The sequence below is a fragment of the Vipera ursinii genome, assembly GCF_947247035.1.
Source record: "Vipera ursinii genome assembly, chromosome: 11".
Lineage (NCBI taxonomy): Eukaryota > Metazoa > Chordata > Lepidosauria > Squamata > Viperidae > Vipera > Vipera ursinii.
In genome coordinates, this window is record NC_139524.1 from 15,118,771 (window position 1) to 15,139,987 (window position 21,217).

The 21,217-nt window shown below is 42.2% G+C and overlaps 1 protein-coding gene across 8 annotated transcripts in view; it reads left to right on the forward strand.

Moving 5' to 3' along the window:
* Nucleotides 1-21,217, forward strand: part of DMXL2 (Dmx like 2) — a 66,000-nt gene that overhangs the window by 19,646 nt on the left and 25,137 nt on the right. For 4 of the 8 annotated variants that reach the window (XR_014493473.1, XM_083370999.1, XM_083371002.1 and 1 more), the window contains exons 1-16: nucleotides 453-780; nucleotides 1,663-1,890; nucleotides 2,671-2,942; nucleotides 4,372-5,068; nucleotides 6,052-6,173; nucleotides 7,152-7,241; nucleotides 8,429-8,546; nucleotides 10,182-10,307; nucleotides 11,278-11,505; nucleotides 11,861-13,537; nucleotides 15,475-15,585; nucleotides 15,797-15,966; nucleotides 16,866-16,963; nucleotides 17,155-17,320; nucleotides 18,084-18,348; nucleotides 19,323-20,356. Coding sequence is in view for 7 of the 8 variants with exons in the window: in XM_083370999.1 (XP_083227125.1) it covers nucleotides 507-780; nucleotides 1,663-1,890; nucleotides 2,671-2,942; nucleotides 4,372-5,068; nucleotides 6,052-6,173; nucleotides 7,152-7,241; nucleotides 8,429-8,546; nucleotides 10,182-10,307; nucleotides 11,278-11,505; nucleotides 11,861-13,537; nucleotides 15,475-15,585; nucleotides 15,797-15,966; nucleotides 16,866-16,963; nucleotides 17,155-17,320; nucleotides 18,084-18,348; nucleotides 19,323-20,356 (5,676 nt within the window). In the remaining variant the exon portion in view is untranslated. Of the gene's footprint in view, nucleotides 1-452; nucleotides 781-1,662; nucleotides 1,891-2,670; nucleotides 2,943-4,371; nucleotides 5,069-6,051; nucleotides 6,174-7,151; nucleotides 7,242-8,428; nucleotides 8,547-10,181; nucleotides 10,308-11,277; nucleotides 11,506-11,860; nucleotides 13,538-15,474; nucleotides 15,586-15,796; nucleotides 15,967-16,865; nucleotides 16,964-17,154; nucleotides 17,321-18,083; nucleotides 18,349-19,322; nucleotides 20,357-21,217 lie in introns of those variants that run through there. The other 4 variants (XM_083371003.1, XM_083371004.1, XM_083371005.1 and 1 more) reach the window with 2 other exon arrangements.

The following is a 21,217-nucleotide window of genomic DNA, read 5'->3' on the forward strand; positions in this document are numbered from 1 at the left end:
CTTCCTTCCTTCCTTCCTCCCTCCCTCCCTCTCTTCCTTTTTTCCCCAAGATGTGACCTCCAACTAAATGGTGGACAAGATAAGACACCAGGCCAAATAGCTACTGGATACTAGTTCTTAGTGACTCTTTTGCTGTGAATTACTTGCTTACTTACTTACTTACTTACTTAATTCCCCAAGATGTGACCTCCAACTAAATGGTGGACAAGATAGCTACTGGATACTAGTTCTTAGTGACTAGTCCTTAGTGGCTCTTTTGCTGTGACTTCCTTCCTTCCTTCCTTCCTTCCTTCCTTCCTTCCTTCCTTCCTTCCTTCCTTCTTTCCTTCCTTCCCCAAAATGTTACCTCAAACTAAAAAGTGGAAAAAATAAGACACCAGCCAAGTAGCTACTGGATACCAGCCCTTAGTGACATCTTCTCCATTTATTGTCATTGCTAGTTTGGCCCAATTTTAGCAAAAAACACTGGCTAATGTTTCAGAGGTGAATATTCACTCTGGATTACAATGACCTTCCTGATGGGATTTTGTTCTGGGCTTTTTTTTTTTGTAAATACTTTTTTTTTGCTCTCCTCTCCTAGTCTTCCTTCTTTTCCTTTGCTTCAGACAATCCATCATCTGAAAAACTTGAGAAAGGGTCAGCGAAGATCTTCCGTGCTTATCACTCACGCAGAAGACCTACCCAACCACTTGGGGGTCCATGAAGTGCAGCGCCATATTTCCCACCACGCTAATGCACTCTGCCATTTCCATATAGCTGCAAGCATTAACCCCAACACTGGTGAGTTCTCTATTTAGATTTCCTGCCTATCCTATATAGTAGAAGTTTGTCAAACTTTCCGCTGTACCAGGGGTGAGGAACTTTGGCTCTTTTATGACTTGTGGACTTCAACCGCTGCAGCATAAGATTATGCTTGGTGATACTTCAAACTTTGCAATGGGCTTTTACATTTGTTGGTTTGCCCCTTTGTTTATAAAATTTATTAGCTGCCCATTTTGCCCCACAGTGACTCTGTGCAGCTTGCAGTGTTAAAAGATAAAACCTATAGTTTACAATCATATACGGTAAATTCTTTCTCCTGTCTTGTATAATTCCCACAATGTCTCAACCGACAGACTTCAGTTGGGATTTGCAAATTGTGGTTCAGCAGTAGCTTTTCTTTTGAGACTCGGAGTGCAGAGCAAACTACAGCAGGATGACTTTTAAAAAAAATTGCAGAAGAAAAAAGTGAAACAGCAGAAGAAAAAAGAATTAAGAGGAACAGGAAGAGAGATGGAGAATATTACCCATACAACTCCACTTTTTCTTTTTTTGCTTCTTCTGTTGTTTTATTTATTTTTTTCTTTGCTATGTTTATTTTGCAAATAAATGTATATGTAGGCTTCCCCTAGCTGGATATATTACATATTTTTACATGCAGTTTCAATTTAAAAAATGGTCATGCTTCCTAGTGGCTGTGGACAATAGTTGCATATGTTGAATCGGATAGCTTGCATTAATTTCCTCTTGAAAAGTAGGGAAAGGGTTGATAACTGTTCCAAAATGTTGCAACGTCCTTTTCAGTAAACCCATTTCTCAAGCGCCTGAAAGCACTGAATAGCTTTTTTAACATGTAAATCAAGCTCTCTCTTTTTTTTGCCCCTCAAACTGTCCCTTCTTCAGATATTCCACCAGCATTGCTGAAGACCGCTTTTAATTTCGATGAAGGCAACGAAGGCTTTGTGGTCCATTGGCTAAATAATAAGGAATTCCATTTTACATCTTCCACGGAAATATTTATGCAGCACTTACGAAAACTGGCGGATCAGCAAATGAAGGGATCAGAAGAAGATGTTTCTGAAAGAGGGGATGAAGAGAAAGAGAGAGGCTTACTCATGAAACTTGATCATGGTTAGTTGTGGCTACTTCTCCTCTCCTCAGCCACCCCCGTAGTTGAGAATTCAGGCGGTTACACTTGACCAACGATCTTGCTCTTGAGTTGAAGTAAAGTAGTCCTTGATACAGTTCATTTAGCAACTGTGCAAAGTGAACAACAGCACTGACAAAAGTGCCTCATGACTGGTTTTCACACTTATGACCATTGTGGCATTTCCATGGTCATATGATCAGAATTCAGACACTTCTCAACTGACTCATATTTATGACGGGTTGTAGCATCCCGTGGTCCTGTGATCAGCTTTTATAAGCTTCTGACAAGCAAAGTCAACGGGGAAGCCAGACAACTGTATTATTAACAAGTAAGGTGATCCACTTAGCAACTGTGGCAAGTAAGGTCATACAGTGGGACAAAATTCACTTTACAAAGGTCTCACTTAGCAACAGAAATTTTGGGTTCAGTTGCAGTCATAAGTTGAGAACTATCTGTAGTGAAAAATGTACTTTGAAGGATTCAGATTTCCTCACCTTGGTGTACTTTTATGATCAAGCAACTAAAGTTCTAGCAAGCCAACGAAATAATAAGGGAAAATTGTCTCTGTCCTTGTTTCTGGATATTCCCAAGCTTATATTAAACCTTTTTTTTCATAGCAATTAATAACCAGGGCTTAGAATAGGAAATGCTGAATGAGGATTGCCGGCTATTTTGTCCCCAATGTTCTTCCCTTTTCCTCGTCCGCCATATAACATTGAGCAACGGAACAGCTCTTGATCTTTCGATCTTTTCCTTTTTAGAGTTGTCTCTCGACAGAGAATCTGAGACAGGGACCGGCTCCTCAGATCATGACGATGGAGAAAAGGAGGGAAGTCCCAAAATTCTTTCTCCAGCTGCTGCACCCGTTCAACTTCCTACAGTCTTGCTTGACCGGAAGATTGAACTTCTGCTTAAAGAATGGAACCAAAATCCAGATATGCTCTTCACCATTCATCCCGTGGATGGGACCTTTCTAGTGTGGCATGTGAAACATCTTGATGAGTACAACCCAGGCATCTTTCGACAAGTTCAGGTAGATGCATCTTCCAAGACTTCACTCCTGTGTTCAGAGAAGAGGAAGGGAATATGAAAACTCGCAGTCTCCACTTGATGCCCCCTTGCCAGCAGATGCTATCAGCTGATCTTTCTAAGTGCAGGCTAAATGCAACGATGCATTTAACAGCCACATCTAGTTTTGTCTTAGCATTTAACAATTCATGGGATATTTTTTATATGATTCACAGGAAAGAGGTGGTTGGGTTTGAAGCTGAGGGTTGTTCTTTCTTTCTTTAAAAAAAAGATGTTTCTTCTCTCTCGACTCAAAGACAGTTTTTTTCCCCTGGGCCATCACTCTGCTGAACACTTAATTCACACAGCACTGTCTTAAGCCTAAGAAATTTACTTATGTAATGGGCTGTATTGCTATTATCATCTTCTCATTTCTCATCTTTTCTCATCTTTCCTACTACCTTCTCCTATTGGTATCTTATGATTTATCACTTGTTGTTTTTATCTTGTGATTAATGGTTGTAACTATAATTTATGATCTATGACCTATCACTTTATTGTTGTATGTATGTACACTGAGAGCTTAGGCACCAGAGACAAATTCCTTGTGTGCCTAATTATACTTGATCAATAAAGAATTCTATTCTATTCTATTCTATTCTATTCTATTCTATTCTATTCTATTCTATTCTATTCTGTATTTCTGTTCTATTCTATTCCATCCCATATTCTATTCTATTCTATTCTATTCTATTCTATTCTATTCTATTCTATTCTATTCTATTCTATTCTATTCTATTCTGTTCTGTATTTCTATTCTATTCTATTCCATCCCATATTCTATTCTATTCTATTCTATTCTGTATTTCTATTCTATTCTGTATTTCTATTCTATTCTGTATTTCTATTCTATTCTGTATTTCTATTCTATTCTATTTTGTATTTCTATTCTATTCTGTATTTCTATTCTATTCTCAATATTCTATTCTATTCTACTCTACTCTACTCTACTCTACTCTTGTTCTGATAAAATGTGGAAACAACATTGGATAGAAAATTGCACACACCCCTCCAATGTCAAAGTTTGCCTTGCTTCTTGGAAAAAACAGCTGGATTTGACCAGCCCCATGCAATATGGACAACACTGAACCAAATTTGACCATGGTTGATGTACAGACACCCTCTAGAAGTGAGGCAAAACACCATGATGTGGGGCTGAAAAACGAACTATCCAAGACATAGTGACACCATGCCAAAATAGAGCCTATAATGGAGACTTCACTGATTTCCTGGCCGTGACAAACGAAGCAAAACTATATCTGTAATCTAGACACACTTTATAATACATCAGACGTTCTGTGTTATATTTTTATCTCTTGTGTTTTCGTCGAAATGTGATGTGAATGTGCCGTGCAATCAACAAAATAAACACATTTCCTTCCCCGTTTTTCTAGGTTTCTTTTTCTTCTCAGATTCCCGTGGCCTTTCCATCGGGCGATGCCAGCTCCCTCAGTAAACACATCATGATGTACGCCTGTCCAAGCTTCTCAAAGGAGAGCAGCAGTGCCCCAGCTTGGAAAAGAACTAGTGTTTCAGACAGCCTGTCTGGATGTCGACCCAGCAGAATCCTGGATCATTCGAGTGGAAACTTGTGCACTCCCACCGTCATGATGATCTCCAAACACATTGACGGCTCTTTAAATCAGTGGGCCGTTTCTTTCGTGGACAAATCCGCCTTTACGACAGTCCATACTGTAACTCACAAATTTCGGTACTGTGGCCACCGGTTTCACCTCAATGACTTGGCTTGCCATTCGGTGCTACCCCTGCTGCTGACCTCGTCCCATCACAATGCCCTCCTGACTCCCGAGGTTGCTGACCCCTGGGATTTGGAAGGATTAAATAAAACTGCAGACTCCATGCATCCCACCCTGAGGACCCCAGCCAAGCAGCATCTGCAAAATGCAGCCACCCGCACGTTCTACAACCCGGATGCCATCTACAGTGAGCTGATCCTCTGGCGAGTGGATCCCATTGGGCCTTTGTCCTACACAGGAGGAGTATCGGAACTGGCGCGCATTAATTCCCTCCATACTTCTGCTTTCTCGAACGTGGCTTGGCTCCCAACTCTTATTCCTAGCTATTGTCTGGGTCAGTACGATTTATCTCATATCTCCCAGCGTAGGAAGTAAGACCGTTCTTTCTCCCTTTGTCATGTGCAAGTAACCAAGAACAGGAGTTGAGTTCAAAGCTCTAAAAGTTTATTACGTTCTACCTCTACACAAGAATCTGATCTGGTAACGGTCATGCCAAATTGGCGCTAAATAAGAGTCAGCAGGATTTGTGGAGGGCTGGACTTGGGTCTCTTGTAGCTTCACAATGACTCCAGGCTGATGACGCATTTAACTCTGCCCTCCAGCTCAGCCTGCTCATCTCCTACACCCAGTGGAATGACTTGCCTCCAGAAGTTGTGGGGGCTCCCAACCCTGGAGGTTTTTAAGAAGGGATTGGACAAACATTTGTCTGAAATGTTATAGGGTTTCCTGCTTGAGCAAAGGGTTGGATTAGAAGATCTCCAAGGTCCCTTCCAACTTTGCTGTTCTGTTACAAACTCCTAAACTGTGTATGTAGAAGAGAGATAATGTGCTAACTGTAGAGCAGTCAGTCCTCCTGGGTGAACCAGATAGGAAACACGACTAGATAAGCTAAACTCATTTTACTGTAAGGCTACCTTAATCGAATCTTGCAAATCTAAAAGTACAAAACTTCCCACTGCCACTTCTAACTGCTTGATCTATTAGGGCAGGTCCTTCCTAAGTTTCGTCCTCTGACCTTAAGCCATGGAGACTCCTCAATCTCTTATCTATTTTTCTTTTCCTAGGCAGCACCTCTTATCCCCTTTCATTCTCACCTTCCTGAAGGTTTCAAATTTGGATCTGGCATACCCTTATTTTTATTTTCTCCAAAACCAGGTGCTTGCTTTAATGTAAGGAGGGAAAAGACTACTATCTTTTTTGCATTTAGATCTTTGGGGTTTTTAATTTCCCACATGGTAGGACATAACAATATGACATGTAGCTTGTAATCATTGGACTGTAGGGCTCTTATTCGATGCTAACTTGTTCTCCAACTAGGGACGTACTGCAATTCAGCCAGTGCCTGCTTCGTGGCATCAGATGGGAAGAACCTGAGGTTGTATCAAGCTGTGGTAGATGCTCGGAAGCTGTTAGACGAGCTCAGTGATCCCGGGGCCTCTGTAAGTTTCTGTACAACTTTGATTGGATTTGACTTGATTTTGACTCTCTACTCTCTATCCTACTCTACAGTCCAGTACAGGTGGTCCTCAACTTAGAATTAGAACTTTCCATTACTAAGCAAGGCAGTTGCTAAGTGAGATGGACCAAATTTTATATACGAGGTGGCTCAGTGGGTTAGGACACTGAGCTTGTCGATCAGAAGATCGGCAGTTTGGCGGGTTGAATCCCAAGTGCCGCGTAACAGAGTGAGCACCTGTTACTCATCCCAGCTTCTGCCAACCTAGCAGTTTGAAAGCATGTAAAAATGCAAGTAGAAAAATAGGGACCACTACGGTGGGAAGGTAACAGTGTTCCGTGCGCCTTTGGCGTCTAGTCATGCCGGCCACATGACCACATCTAGCTCGAGAATCCAAATAAAACTCCATGTTCATTCCATTTCCGAAAATGAATCGAAGAAGTTTTGTTTCTCCATCTAGCCACTTGAAAATAATACCTCCTCCCACTTAATCAAAAGACAAGTTGAAACGCAGAGGCACATAGCTGCCGAAGTTTCATCCTTGACAGCCACAGTTGTTAAGTAAATCATGCAGTTGTTAAAGCAAATCCAGCTTCCCCCATTGACTTTGCTTGTGGGAAGCCAGCTGGGAAGGTCACAAATGGGAATCACATGGCTCTGGGGGGACTGCAACCATCATAAACAGATGCTGGTTGTCAAACACTTAATTGCATGACCGTGAGGCTGCTGCGACATCCTAAGTGTGAGGACTGGTTTTAAGTCATTTTTCTCAATGTTCTAACTTCAAACGGTTGCTGAACAAACTTTTTTAAGTCAAGGACTATCTGTAATTTGACTCTGCTCTGCTGTGCTTTATTTTATTTTACCCAAAATGTAGATCCAGACTCTGAGCTGTTGTTTAAACACCAATATTGTTTGAAGTATCTGACAGTGCTGGCTTTGCTCATGTTTTCTGTTTTAGAAATTGATTGGAGAAATATTTAACATTGTAAGCCAGCAGTCAACAGCTCGGCCAGGATGCATTATTGAGCTGGATGTCATAACTGACCAGGTAAATCACTTATTTATTATAGTGTAGACTGATGTTTAAGTTTTACTTCTTAAGATTCCAGAGGTAGCCGGCAACCAGTATTAAAAGCAGTTAAAAACTCACTTCGCCATGAACTGTTTCATCCGTCCCTTTAGTTTAAAACCATCTAAATCAGTGGTTCTCAAACTTTTCTTCACCACGGACCCCAATTAAATACCTTTTGTGGTCACAGATCATGGCCACGGACCACCAGGACTTAAAATTTAAATCATAACATTCCTTCAAGCCTTCCTGGACCCCCAGGGGTCTGCCGATCACAGGTTGATCTAAATAATTCTGAAATCTAGTGGCAGCAACTCGGATGCTTCAACTAATCAAAGCTGAAAGGAAATTTCTTCCTTTTATTGGTCCTGAATCTTCCCATGTTTAATTGTAAAGGATTTTTCCAGGTTATAACATCATGTATAAAAAACCTCACACTGTGCATGATTTTATATCTGACTGGTCTATCTTCCCTCATTTATTTTCAGTGCAAGCTGTTCTCCTAACAGGACCAATTTTTTTTTAATCTACATGATAATATTGATTCTGCCTAATGATAGAAGCCGCCTAAGCAGGTGACCGAACCAACAAAAAAAAGTGGACAATAACGGAACAGTCTTTTTAACAACATGCAAGCAAAAATAAATTTTGTAACTGCATCTATTTCCAACAGAGTTTCTTCAAATTATAGAAATAAATGAAAGAACAAGTAGTAAAATATCTTGACGTAAAGATATTCTACAATATGTTCCTGCTTTATATACTGGGGAACTAAATTTCCTGAGCATGAAGGTGTTAAATGATAGTCCCAAAGGTGTTTTTTTCCAAACGACAACTGGACTTTGTTTTTCCGTAAAGACATTTTGCTTCTCATCCGAGGAGCTCCTTAGGTTCTGACTGAAGAAACGTCTTGGATCAAAACTGAAAAAGCTTCTTGGATGAGAAGGGAAATGTCTTCAAGGGAAACAAAGTCCAGTTGCCTTTTGAAAAAGCACCTTTGGGACAACCATGATCTGGATGACTGAGGACCTCCACAGACATGTTAAATGATAGACTAACTTATTTGTGTAAAGCTCAGGTGACCAAATGCCTAATACCTTGAATAATGCTGCAAATAATTGATTGGAAAGTTATAATTTGCTCATTTTTCTTGACTCTGCTTCTAGTGTGGGTCCAGTACGCAATTACTTCATGTCTTTCAAGAGGATTTCATTTTGGGGTACAAGCCACAGAAGGAAGAGGTGGAGCAGAAGGAAACAGAGATATTTTTCCAACCTTCTAAAGGTCTTGCGATGCTCTCTTTAAGCTAATTGTATCTGTAAACCCAGCTTTTCAGAGGGAAGGGGTTTATACATAATTTTTATTTTTTTTATTTTAATTCCATTTATATTCCGCCCTTCTCCGAAGACTCAGGGCGGCTTACAAGCTTAGCAGTAGCCTTCATTCTATGTATATGCCTGCTTATTAGGGCTTTCACACACACCCCCAAGCGGCATTATTACAAAGTCAGCTTAATTGCCCCCAACAATCTGGGTCCTCATTTTACCTACCTCGGAAGGATGGAAGGCTGAGTCAACCTTGAGCCTGGTGGGACTCGAACCTGCACTAATTGCAGGCAGCTGGTGTTACTTAAGGAGGCATTAGCCCACTACTCCACCAAGGCTCATGCTAAACTGTAATCTGGCTGGCATACTGTGGCTTGATCTGGGGTGTGAAGACTGCCATTCTGATGGAAGCATTATATGAGATTTAGTGTTGATGGGTTAAAAAAAGAACCATGATTCAAAATAGCTGTCCACTCAACCACTGAGCCCTTGTGATGGAGGAAAGGAGAAGGGGGACTTGGGAAGCTACTGATCAAAATCTCATTCAGTCATGAACTACATGACGTGGTTGGTTGGGTAGGGTTGCAATCTCATCTTTCTACTCTAGAAAGTAGAGGTATGTACATAAGAATGCATGTGTGTACATAACGAATGCAGTGCAAGCAGGATTTGGCTAGACCACTTTTGAGGGAGAGAATCACCATCTCACCAAGCCATAATCCAAAATTTTAGACGGGTCTAGCAGAGTAATCAGCCGAGTGCCTGCCTGCCTGCCTGCCTTATCACCACTGTGCACTCAACCAGAGAACACCCACTACTGTGATGCTCTTGTGAGATGGCAACATGGTTATTTTTTATTGCCAAAAAACAAGTATGTGATATATTTTATTTTTCAACAAGTTGTCGGCCACCACCCTTTCCCAATAAATTGTGATTTATTTTTTTCTTACCTGTTCTAATAATTTGCCAAGGTTATTATTGCATCAAAATAAACTCCAAACCACTGCAAAGATTTTTGCTTGAGATGGATGGATAGATAGATGATAGATGATGATAGATAGATAGATAGATAGATAGATAGATAGATAGATAGATAGATAGATAGATAGATAGATAGATAGATAGATAGATAGATAGAGATGATAGATAGATAGATAGATAGATAGATAGATAGATAGATAGATAGATAGATAGATAGATGATAGATAGATAGATAGATAGATAGATAGATAGATAGATAGATAGATAGATGATAGATAGATAGATATGGAGGGTTGTTGTCTAATTCTTATAAGATCTCAATATGTTTATTTTTTATTGCAACATCAAGTATGCAGTACATTTTATTTCTCAACAGGCTGTCAGCCACCACCCTTTCCCAATAAATTGTGATTTTTTTTACCTGTTCTAACCATTCTTGCATTCATTTGCCAAGGTTATTTTTGCATCAAAATAAACTCCAAACCATTGCAAAGAAAGATTATTGCTTGAGATGGATGGATGGATAGTGGATGTTGTCTAATTCTTATAAGATGGCAATATGTTTATTTTTTATTGCAATATCAAGTATGCAGTACATTTTATTTCTCAACAGGCTATCGGCCCCCACCCTTTTCTGAAAAGTTTTATCTAATTGTAATTGAAAAGGACAACAAAGGCTGCTCGATTCTTCACATGTGGCATTTGCACCTTAAGTCTGTCCAAGCAAATGCATGTTTAGGTGAGTGAAGCTCTTGCAGATTAATACATTTGAATTCATGATCTCCATAACTTTATGTCTTTCATTTTGTTTTAGCACTTTTATACTGTTTGTTCCTGATCTGAAAAAAGGTCCCCTACCCCTCCTTTTAAGTCGGATCAGGCTGCTGAAGCTTTTGTTGGCTACCATGCAGTTGTCAACTTTAGAATCAGCATGTCTACAGCCATCTTTTTCCTTCTCATTCCAAGTTGCCACATAGCATGGAGGGAGGGGGCTTGCCAGGTGTTGCACTACACCAGGGGTAGGCAACCTCGGCTCTTTTATGACTCATGGACTTCAACTCCCAGAATTCCTGAGCCAGATATGCTGGCTCAGGAATTCTGGGAGTCGAAGTCCATGAGTCATAAAAGAGCCGAGGTTGCCTACCCCTGCACTAGACAAACCAGACTTTCTCTCTTGGACTTCCTCCCATGGGAACCAAGGTCATCGGCTTCTCCCGATGGGGAGAAGGCTGGGGCATTTCATGAAAAGCCTGCCAACAAGCTTTATGAGGAAACATAGTTGCTTGCATAGCCTTAGGGGTGGGACTTCTTAACTTTGTATTGGGGAATTGTTATGCATCTCTTCAGACTTGGTTTCACTTTTGAAGTGCCGATACTCTATATCAATAAACAAGTTCTTTGAGGAATTTGCAAGCCTCAAGAGTTCTGCTTTATTTGTCTCCGTTGATCGGAACCATGACAGCAGTGTTCGTTAACTCAAGCCAAATTGTACCCATGCTCCTATGGAATTTGTTGGCCAGGATTGTAGCCATGTGCACTTATATCAAGGGAATAAGTCTCACTGAGCACGCCAGGCACTTTAAAACCAATAATGTAAAATTATTTTGAGACCTGTTCACCCATACCTTGAACGATTGCTTCTAAAAAAAATAATTAAAAAGTCTGCCTTTGTTTCACTAAAGTTGCTTGTCCATTATGCTTCTTGAAAGGACCATCTGCTGATGTTCACTCATTGGGACACCAGTTAGCTGTTCCTGGGCAACCAGTGACTGAATCTTCTCCAGAAACTTCATCTGGCACAATGCCGATGCTGCGTTCTTCATCGGTGGCTAACCTTCAGACAGCTAGTAAACTTATATTGAGTTCTAGCCTGGTTTACAGTTACCCCTTGGATCTGCCACCTGGGGTGGAGGTTGTACGAGCTACTCCTTCTGCAGGTAAAACAGGAGGGTGGACAAACTGGTTAGTGATACCCTTTGTGGACGAGCACTTGAGTTTATCAGCAAATTATGCAAAGAGATTGGGAGTCATTCAGAGTTTGTTATATGTTATGAGCAGGCTATATAAATATTTAAATAAATATATTTAGCCACCATAAGCTTTTATATAAACTTATACGGCTACCAGTTTGGGGCCATTCCTGTAGAATAGGCATAGAACAATAAAGTAGCTAATTTGAACTCTAGACATATGGATCAGTCTATTTGTACACGTCTGACAATAGATGTGCTTTGAAGTTTGCATTCATCAAATTGTTATTCCTAATTCTAACAGTTATCTGATTTAATTTAGGACATCTAAGCTCATCCTCCATCTATCCTGTCTGCCTGGCCCCTTATTTGCTGGTGACGTCCTGTTCAGACAATAAAGTACGATTCTGGAGGTGTTCCCTACAGACTACAGAAAATGGCCAAGGTGGATCAAAAGAAACCTATTCCTGGAAAAAATGGCCTTTGATGAATGATGAGCAAGAAGACACCACCAGCACAGTTTGCATCGTGGGGAGACCTGTTGCAGTTAGTTGTTCTTATACTGGCCGCTTGGCCATAGCCTACAAGCAACCCATTCAGCAGAGTGGAGATGTTTCCAAAGAATTTTCTATGCATGTGTGTATCTTTGAGTGTGAGTCTACTGGAGGATCGGAATGGGTTTTGGAACAAACCATCCATCTGGATGACCTCGTTAAAGTCGGGAGTGTCCTGGATTCCAGGGTTAGCGTAGACAGCAACTTATTTGTCTATAGTAAGTCTGAAATCTTTTTGAATAAGGACCGGTACCTTATCCCAAACATCAAGCATCTGGTCCACTTGGATTGGGTTTCCAAGGAAGACGGTTCGCATATACTTACAGTCGGGGTTGGTGCAAATATATTCATGTATGGACGCGTCTCTGGAATCATGATGGAACAAACCAGCAGCAAAGATGGCATGGCGGTCATTACTTTACCACTCGGCGGGAGCATCAAGCAAGGCATCAGGTCCAGATGGATACTTCTGAGATCCATTGATCTGGTGTCTTCGGTTGATGGCACCCCGTCCTTGCCTGTTTCCCTTTCTTGGGTGAGAGATGGTATCCTGGTGGTAGGAATGGACTGTGAAATGCATGTCTATGCTCAGTGGAAGCATGCCCTAAAATCTGGGAATGGAGAAAGCGACGGTTTTCCTCCTGATGATTCCCCCGTTACGGACCCATTCCAGGCTAGCTTGCTAGCCAAAAAAGCCAGCATCATTGACGGAGCAGGCATCATGGATGATGTCTTTGGAACCCCCACCGTCCTTCAAGATGGCGGCCTTTTCGAAGCAGCCCACATGCTTTCACCAACTCTGCCCCAATATCATCCCACCCAGCTTCTAGAGCTGATGGACTTGGGGAAAGTCCGCAGAGCTAAAGCAATTCTTTCCCACCTCGTGAAATGCATAGCAGGGGAAGTGGCTATCGTGAAAGACCCAGAATCCGCTGATGGGGGCTCCAAGCGCCATTTCTCCCGCACGATCAGCGTTAGTGGCAGCACGGCCAAGGATGCAGTCACCACCGGGAAGGAAGGCACACGGGATTACACAGAGATCGATTCTATCCCACCGCTACCATTGTACGCCTTACTGGCAGCGGATCAAGACTCCACCTACAAAACAGAGGAAGCTCCTAAACAAACCAAAGGCCTAGAAGATCGTAGTAAGAGGAAGACTGAGGATCAGTACTCCGATCTTTTCCAGGTTCAGCAGGTCACCACAGATGACTTCATCGATTTTGAGCCAGACAGAAGAGAGCATAAATCCAAAGTGATTAACCTTTCTCAATATGGTCCGACGTACTTTGGCCAAGAGCATGCAAGTGTCCTATCAAGCCATTTAATGCACTCAAGTTTGCCTGGATTGACTCGCTTGGAGCAAATGTTCTTGGTAGCCCTAGCGGACACTGTGGCCACCACCAGTACAGAGCTGGATGAAAACCGAGACAAGCACTACTCAGGTAAATAAGTAGTCTAGTTTCTTAGGATGCTGCATAGGTTTAGAACAGTGTTTCTCAACTCTTTAAGATGCATGTGCGTGTTTTTCTTTTTTTTCCCCTTCCTTTGAAAACGTTTCATCCAAGAAGCTTCTTCAGTTTTAACTAACTAGAGGGGAAGGGAAGGATTTATATTATTTGCAGTCATCTGGTCACTAACACTCTCTCTGAGGATCATTGAGACCACTTGCGGGTATAATTCCTTTTTTTTTTTTTGCCAAAGGAAAAAGGAAAAACAAGACATCCAGTTGCTTTTTGGAAAAAAGGACCTTGGGGACAACCATGATCTGGATGACTGAGAATCTCCATGGTCATTTAAGATGTGTGGTCTTCAACTCCCAGAATTCCCCGGCCAGCCATGCTGGGTTGTAACCCACACATGTTTTTTTTATTATTATTTTATTTATATACCGTCCTTCTCCCGAAGGACCCAGGGCGGTGAACAGGGCAAGAATAAAAAATACAAAGTTACAAAAGTTAAAAAGAATTAAATATATGCCCACTAAAAACAGTAAGTACAAATATTAAAATAACAATAAAAAACCCACCCATCCCCCATCAGGCCAGGCCAGCTTGTTCGAATAAAAATGTCTTTAGGTCGCGATGGAAGGAGCGAAGATCGGGCGCCATCCGGAGCTCAACCGGTAACTGATTCCATAACTTTGAAGTGTTGAAGGACAGGGGATGGGATGAGATGCAGGAGATTATGCAGGAACATTGGTTTTGTGAAAAGACCAGAATTATAATGACCTTGGAGAACTGTACCTTTTTATACAATTAAATGGGGGTATCCACCTAGTGTTAAATGTCCTATGCAGCACAGTGAATTTGAGGTTATTGTGACATCTGTCATGCTTTGGTGTCTTTTAGCAGAGCCCGATCCTCTTACTCATCTAAATTATTAATTGGACCAGTTGACTCCAGCTCCTTATTGGCCACACAATAAATAAAGGAATTTTAGGAACTGGGAGGAGGGAGATTCTTAAGCTGCAGCTGTATTTTTTAATTTGTAACTCGGTTTTTAGACACCCTTAATAAGTAAATCACGTGTGCATGAGAGTATCCTTGTCTTATTCAGATTCCCCTACCAAAGCAAAATATGAACTATTTTGCAAGCAAATAAAGCAGGAAAGGTTCCACTGATTATAATTTCATGCTTTTGGTTGAATAGAAAGCTGTAGTTCAGTGGTCTTCAAACATGGCCCTTTTATGACTTGTGGACTTCAATTCCCAGAATTCCTCAGCCAGGCACACGTGCCTGGCTGAGGAATTCTGGGAGTTGAAGTCCACAAGTCATAAAAGGGCCAAGTTTGAAGACCCCCTGCTGTAGTTAAAAGGAAAAACATAAGTCCGCTTGTCTTTTGAAAAAGCAACTTTGGGACAATCCGAGACCTGGATGGCTGACAATCTCCATAGACATTTGCACCTAGTAGATAAAGAAAGATTTTTTTTATTTTAATTCCATTTATATCCCGTCCTTCTTCGAAGACTCAGGATGGCTTACAAGCTTAGCAGTAGCCTTCATTCTATGTATATGCCTGCTTATTAGGGCTTTCACACACACCCACACACCTAAGCGGCATTATTACAAAGTCAGCTTAATTGCCCCCAACAATCTGGGTCCTCATTTTACCTACCTCGGAAGGATGGAAGGCTGAGTCAACCTTGAGCCTGGTGGGACTCAAACCTGCACTAATTGCAGGCATCTGGTGTTACTTAAGGAGGCCTTAGCCCACTGCTCCACCAAGGCTCAAGGATTTCTTTGTTTCTTTAGAGGTTGGTGAGTGTCTCAATGCGCATCTGCATGTTGCTTGGAAAAATGTTGCCAACTTAAGCAACTTAACCAAATGGTACAGATTTTTGTTTGTTTCTTTAGTAAAATATTTGGTGTGCTTTTCCAGGGAGAGACACTTTAGATGAGTGTGGCCTGAGGTACTTACTAGCCATGCGTTTGCACACCTGCCTTCTAACATCCCTTCCACCTTTATATCGTGTCCAGTTACTTCATCAAGGTAATATTTTTTGGAATATAACACAAGTAATAAATAAGAAAAATACGAATGTATTACTTCTATACTTCTTTTTTTAAAAAAAAACCTGTAATAAAAATCTTGCGTCTACATACTTTTTTGTAAAAAAAAATCTTTTTTAAAAAAATCTTTAAAATATAAGGAAATTATATTTAAAAAAAATGGAAACGGATTTCTTTTGGTCCTTCTGCAGGAGTTTCGACGTGCCACTTTGCTTGGGCTTTTCATTCGGAAGCAGAGGAAGAACTGATCAACATGATTCCTGCCATTCAAAGAGGAGACCCCCAGTGGTCTGAGTTAAGAACCATGGGGATAGGCTGGTGGGTCAGGAATATCAACACACTTCGACGGTGCATGGAAAAGGTAATCAGAGCTACTATATAGAGACAGCTATAATGGTTAGGGCACCAGGTTAGAAACCAGGAGATTGGGAATTCTAGTGCCACCTTAGGCATGAAAGCCAACTGGGTGACCTTGGGCGAATCACCAGGAGACTAGGAGTTTTAGTCCCTCCTTAGGCATGAAAGCCAGCTGGGTGACTTTGGGCCAGTCACCAGGAGTCTGGGATTTCTAGTTCCACCTTAGCCAGGAAAACTGGCTGGATGACTTGGGCCAATCCCTGGGAGACTGAGACTTCTAGTCCTGCTTTAGACAAGAAAGCCAACTGAATGACTTTGAGCCAATCACCGGGAGTCTGGGATTTCTAGTCTCACTTTAGACAAGAAAGCCAACTGAATGACTTTGAGCCAATCACCGGGAGTCTGGGATTTCTAGTCTCACTTTAGACAAGAAAGCCAACTGAATGACTTTGAGCCAATCACCGGGAGTCTGGGATTTCTAGTCTCACTTTAGACAAGAAAGCCAACTGAATGACTTTGAGCCAATCACCGGGAGTCTGGGATTTCTAGTCTCACTTTAGACAAGAAAGCCAACTGAATGACTTTGAGCCAATCACCGGGAGTCTGGGATTTCTAGTCTCACTTTAGACATGAAAGCCAGCAGGGTGACCTTGATCCAGGCCCTCTCTCAGCCCAGCCCCTCTCATCGGAATAGTTCATTATTCTTCCATCCTACGATAACCTTGCCGCAATCATCCTACACATAATCCCTGGACTGATATCAACTACCTATTTCTGCACTGTTTTCCTGGAGGAGTTAGAATCAGAGTACTTTTCACATATCCGTAAGTTGTACAGTTTAAGGGGCTGTGTCCTGCCCTGAGTGACCCTGTGTGTCGATGACCCTTCTATTCAATACAACAGGTTGCCAAAGCCGCCTTCCAGAGGAACAACGATGCGCTGGACGCTGCTCTTTTTTATCTCGCAATGAAGAAAAAGGCCGTGGTCTGGGGACTATTTCGGTAAGTAAAGCAAGGAAATTGGTCCAGGGTCCGGCATGGTTTACAAGAGGCTTCTGCAAAATTATAAAAACGTGTGCTTTGGGATGCTAGCAGCAGCGTAATCCAGGGTGTGTAGATGTAACTCCAGTTCAGCAGCGTCCAAGGGACCTATTGTCTTGGCTCAAAATGCAGCTCAATCTCTTTTCACACAGTTCCCAGCACGATCAGAAAATGACCCAGTTCTTCAGCCATAATTTCAGAGAAGACAAATGGCGCAAAGCTGCCTTGAAGAATGCCTTTGCCCTTCTGGGGAAGCAGCGCTTTGAGCAGTCGGCAGCTTTTTTCTTATTAGCGGGATCGTTAAAGGACGCCATCGAGGTATGGATTCCAAGCCACCGTGTCTCTCTCAGAGGGAGGCGGGATGGATAGGTAGATGGACAGACATGTTGATCTGTGGATGGATGAACAGCCAGACAGGTGGATACGTGCATGGATGGGTGGATGGATGGACAAAGAAGTTGGTGGTGCAGATGGAAGGACAGATGGATAGGTGTATAGATAGACTGGTGGATGGATGAGTGGACATGTGGATGGATGGATGACCAAGTGTGTGGATGGACAGACAGACAGATGAGTGGTTGGCTGCAGGAATGGACAGAAAGACTGATAAGTATATTCATGGATGGGAGATTGTGTGGATGCACGAATACCCGGATAGGTGTGTTGGTGGATCAATGGACAGATGGGACATTTTGTCAGTGGACTGATGAACAGATGGTTGGATGGATGAATGGGTGAGTACTGAACAGACAGACAGATGTGTAGGTGGATGGCAGGTTGGATGGATAGGTACATCAGTGGGCAAACAGATGTGTGGGTATGTGGGCAGAAGGGTGAACAGATGGATATGTGTTGATGGACTGATGGGTGGGTAGTTGTGTTGGATGGATGGACAGGTCAGTGCATGTTATGGATGGACAGACAGATGGATTAGAGAGTGTGTTAGTGGACCATCAAGTGGAGAATTTATTTCCTTTATCTCTGCCCTTAGTTTAATGTTGGCTTGTATTTTATAATTTTGCTGTTTGATAAATACATGGTATTTAGGAGACCTTGTTTGTGCTTCCCTTCCCACCCACAGGTATGTCTTGAGAAGATGGAAGACATCCAGCTGGCTTTAATAATTGCTCGCTTGTATGAGTCTGAGTTTGAAATCTCCTCCACCTACACAGCCATCCTTTATGAAAAGATTTTGGGCTGTAAGAAAGATGGAAGCGGATTCTGTTGCACAGAATTGCACCCAGATCCTTTCCTGAGAAGTCTGGCCTACTGGGTAATGAAAGAGTACACAAGAGCCCTTGACACCTTGTTGGAACAAACCCCCAAAGAAGAAGATGAAACTCCAGGTGAAGGAATGTCAGATTATTTGGAGAAACTCAGTCTTGAATGGGGAATGTAGCAGGTTAGATCTGTGGAGTCTTTGGTGGCCTCTTGGCTTGTTTCCTTGCAGACATTTCGTTACCCAACTAAGTAACATCATCAGTGCAACCAAGCTCAGACCGAGAACAACAAGGACTCTCCACAGTTCAATCCTGAGCGACAGATACTCTCTTCTAAAGATGTATTTGTTGCACAAGATGCTGGTAGTCAACTTGTATGTTTATAAACATACTTAATGTGGTTAACATGGCTCGTTCTTTGTTCAGACTCACTTAGATTTGTGTAATTATGGGTCATTTCAGAGAAGATTCTTGGGGATCTTCCTAACTTTACAGAACAGGTTCATTCATAAAGGGGTTCAGAAAAATGCCTCTTAATCAACATCTAGTTTAATTCGGGTGAAGAACTTAGAGATCAGCAGCCTCGCAAGATCTACCAGGACTGCTAGATTGTGTAACTACCCAACTAGCCACCCATCTGCCATAGATCGTGTAGAGATCTTGTAGCAGGTTCAAAGCCACCAAATAACATTCTATGAGGATTCTCAACCACCCAGGTCATGGCTGTCCCAGAGATGCTTTTCCCAAAAGGCAACTGGACTTCCTTGTAGTTTTTCTTTGAAAACATTTTGCTTCTCATCCAAGAAGCTTCTTTATTCTGACTGACTTCTGTTCCCCACCAGTCAGTTAGAACTGAAGAAGCTTCTTGGATGAAAAGCGAAACGTTTTCAAAGGAGAAAAAAATATTTAAAAAACAAAAACAAACCAAGACTGTCCAGATGTCTTTTGGAAGAAGCATCTTTGGGACTACCAAATAACATTGCCTTTCTTGATTGGAACCCACAGATATTCTTTGGTCTCCAAGGGGCCACTAGGCTGCTAAATTTGGTGTGACAGATGTTCAGTGTAAGCGTCAACAACCTTGTTTCCATTTTCCCTAGTTATTGTCAAATCCTGCAACCCCATGGTGTTCAGTTTCTACAACTACCTGCGTACCCACCCCTTGCTCATCCGAAGGAATTTCTGCTCGCCTGATGGGACATTAGCAACGTTGGGATTGCAGGCAGACAAAAGTTTTGTGGACAAGATTAACCTCATTGAACGAAAACTCTTCTTCACCACTGCAAATGCTCATTTTAAAGTCGGTTGCCCTGTCCTAGCCCTGGAAGTGCTTTCAAAGCTTCCCAAAATAAGAAGCAAGTCCACACTTTCACCCAAGAAAGGGGAATCCACACCAGTAATGCAGAATGGTTTGGAGGTAGACAAAGGCAGCACAGTAGTTTGGTCACAGCCGGTGGGCACCACGGAAGCTCCTTCCCTAATTGACTGGAGCACACCAGTGATAACATCCGAAGACGAACCTCTGAAACTTGACTGGGAGAATGACCAAAGCAGTCTGCTTGAGGAGGAAGAGGAGGAAGGTTTGACGATGAATGACCTGGGAAGTAAAGAGCAAGAGGCCCCAAGTCCTGATCCCAGTCAAGGCAAAGAAGGCGAGGTCGACAAAACGGAGGTCGACGTGATCGCTGAACAACTCAAGTTCCGCGCCTGCCTAAAGATCCTCATGACGGAGTTGAGAACGTTGGCCACCGGCTACGAAGTAGATGGCGGGAAGCTCCGCTTCCAGTTGTACAACTGGCTGGAGAAAGAAATTGCCGCCTTGCATGAAATTTGCAACCACGAGGCAACCCAGGACAAAGACGACGGCCAAAGCGATGGCCAAGTCAGCGGGGATCTCTTGGGTCACCAAGAGATGGGAGAGAAGACTCCGGTGGGCTCCTACGAGTGGCATCAGATCGAGCGGCGACGGCTGCAAGCCAAGCGAGAACACGCCGAGCGGCGGAAATGGTGGCTCCAGAGGAACCAGGCGCTTCTCCGGGTTTTCCTAAGTTATTGCAGCCTGCATGGGGCACAGGGAGGAGGCCTGGCTTCTGTAAGAATGGAGTTGAAGTTCTTGCTACAGGAGTCTCAGCAGGTAAAAAGGGAGGGGGGTTAGCATCCTCACTACATTTCTGCAGCAGTTTCCCTTACCCAAGTAGTCCTCACTTTACATCTATTCATTTAGTCACCGTTCAAAGTTAAAACAGCACTGGAAAAAGGGACTTAGGGCCACTTTTCTCATTAAGATAAGACCGTTGCAGCATCCCCATGGTCACATGATCAAAATCCGGACGCTCAACAACTAACTCATATTTATGACGATTGCACTGTCCGGGGGGTCACGTGATCCCCTTTTGCAACTTTCTGACAAGCAAAGTCAATGGGGGAAGCCAGATTCACTTAACAGCTGGGTTACTAACTTAACAGCTGCATTCATTCACTTGAGAGCCGTGGCAAGAAAGGTCGTAAAATGAGGCAAAATTCAATTAACAACTGTCTCAATTAGCAGCGGAAATTTGGGGCTAATTTGTGATGATGATGATGATGATGATGATAAATAACAACAACAACAACAACAACAACAACAATAACAATAACAATAACAATAATAATAATAATAATAATAATAATAATAATAAAGTTGGAAGGGACCTTGGAGGTCATCTAGTCCAACCCCCTGCTCAGGCAGGAAACCCTATACCATAAGGCAAGGACTACCTGAAAGGTCTTTGCAATAAAGCAGAAAAAATGCATTTAGGATTTGTGTTTTCAAGATTAGAAAGAACTATTCTGATATCCCACATGTAAATTGAGGAGACAATTTCAAAGTGGAAGAGACCAGATAATACTCATGAAGGCATACAGTATTTATATGTACAAATTAACTCTGACTCTTGCTGTAGTTTCTATTATATTTTCCACTTGGATTTATGATTAAATGGACAATAGAAAAGAA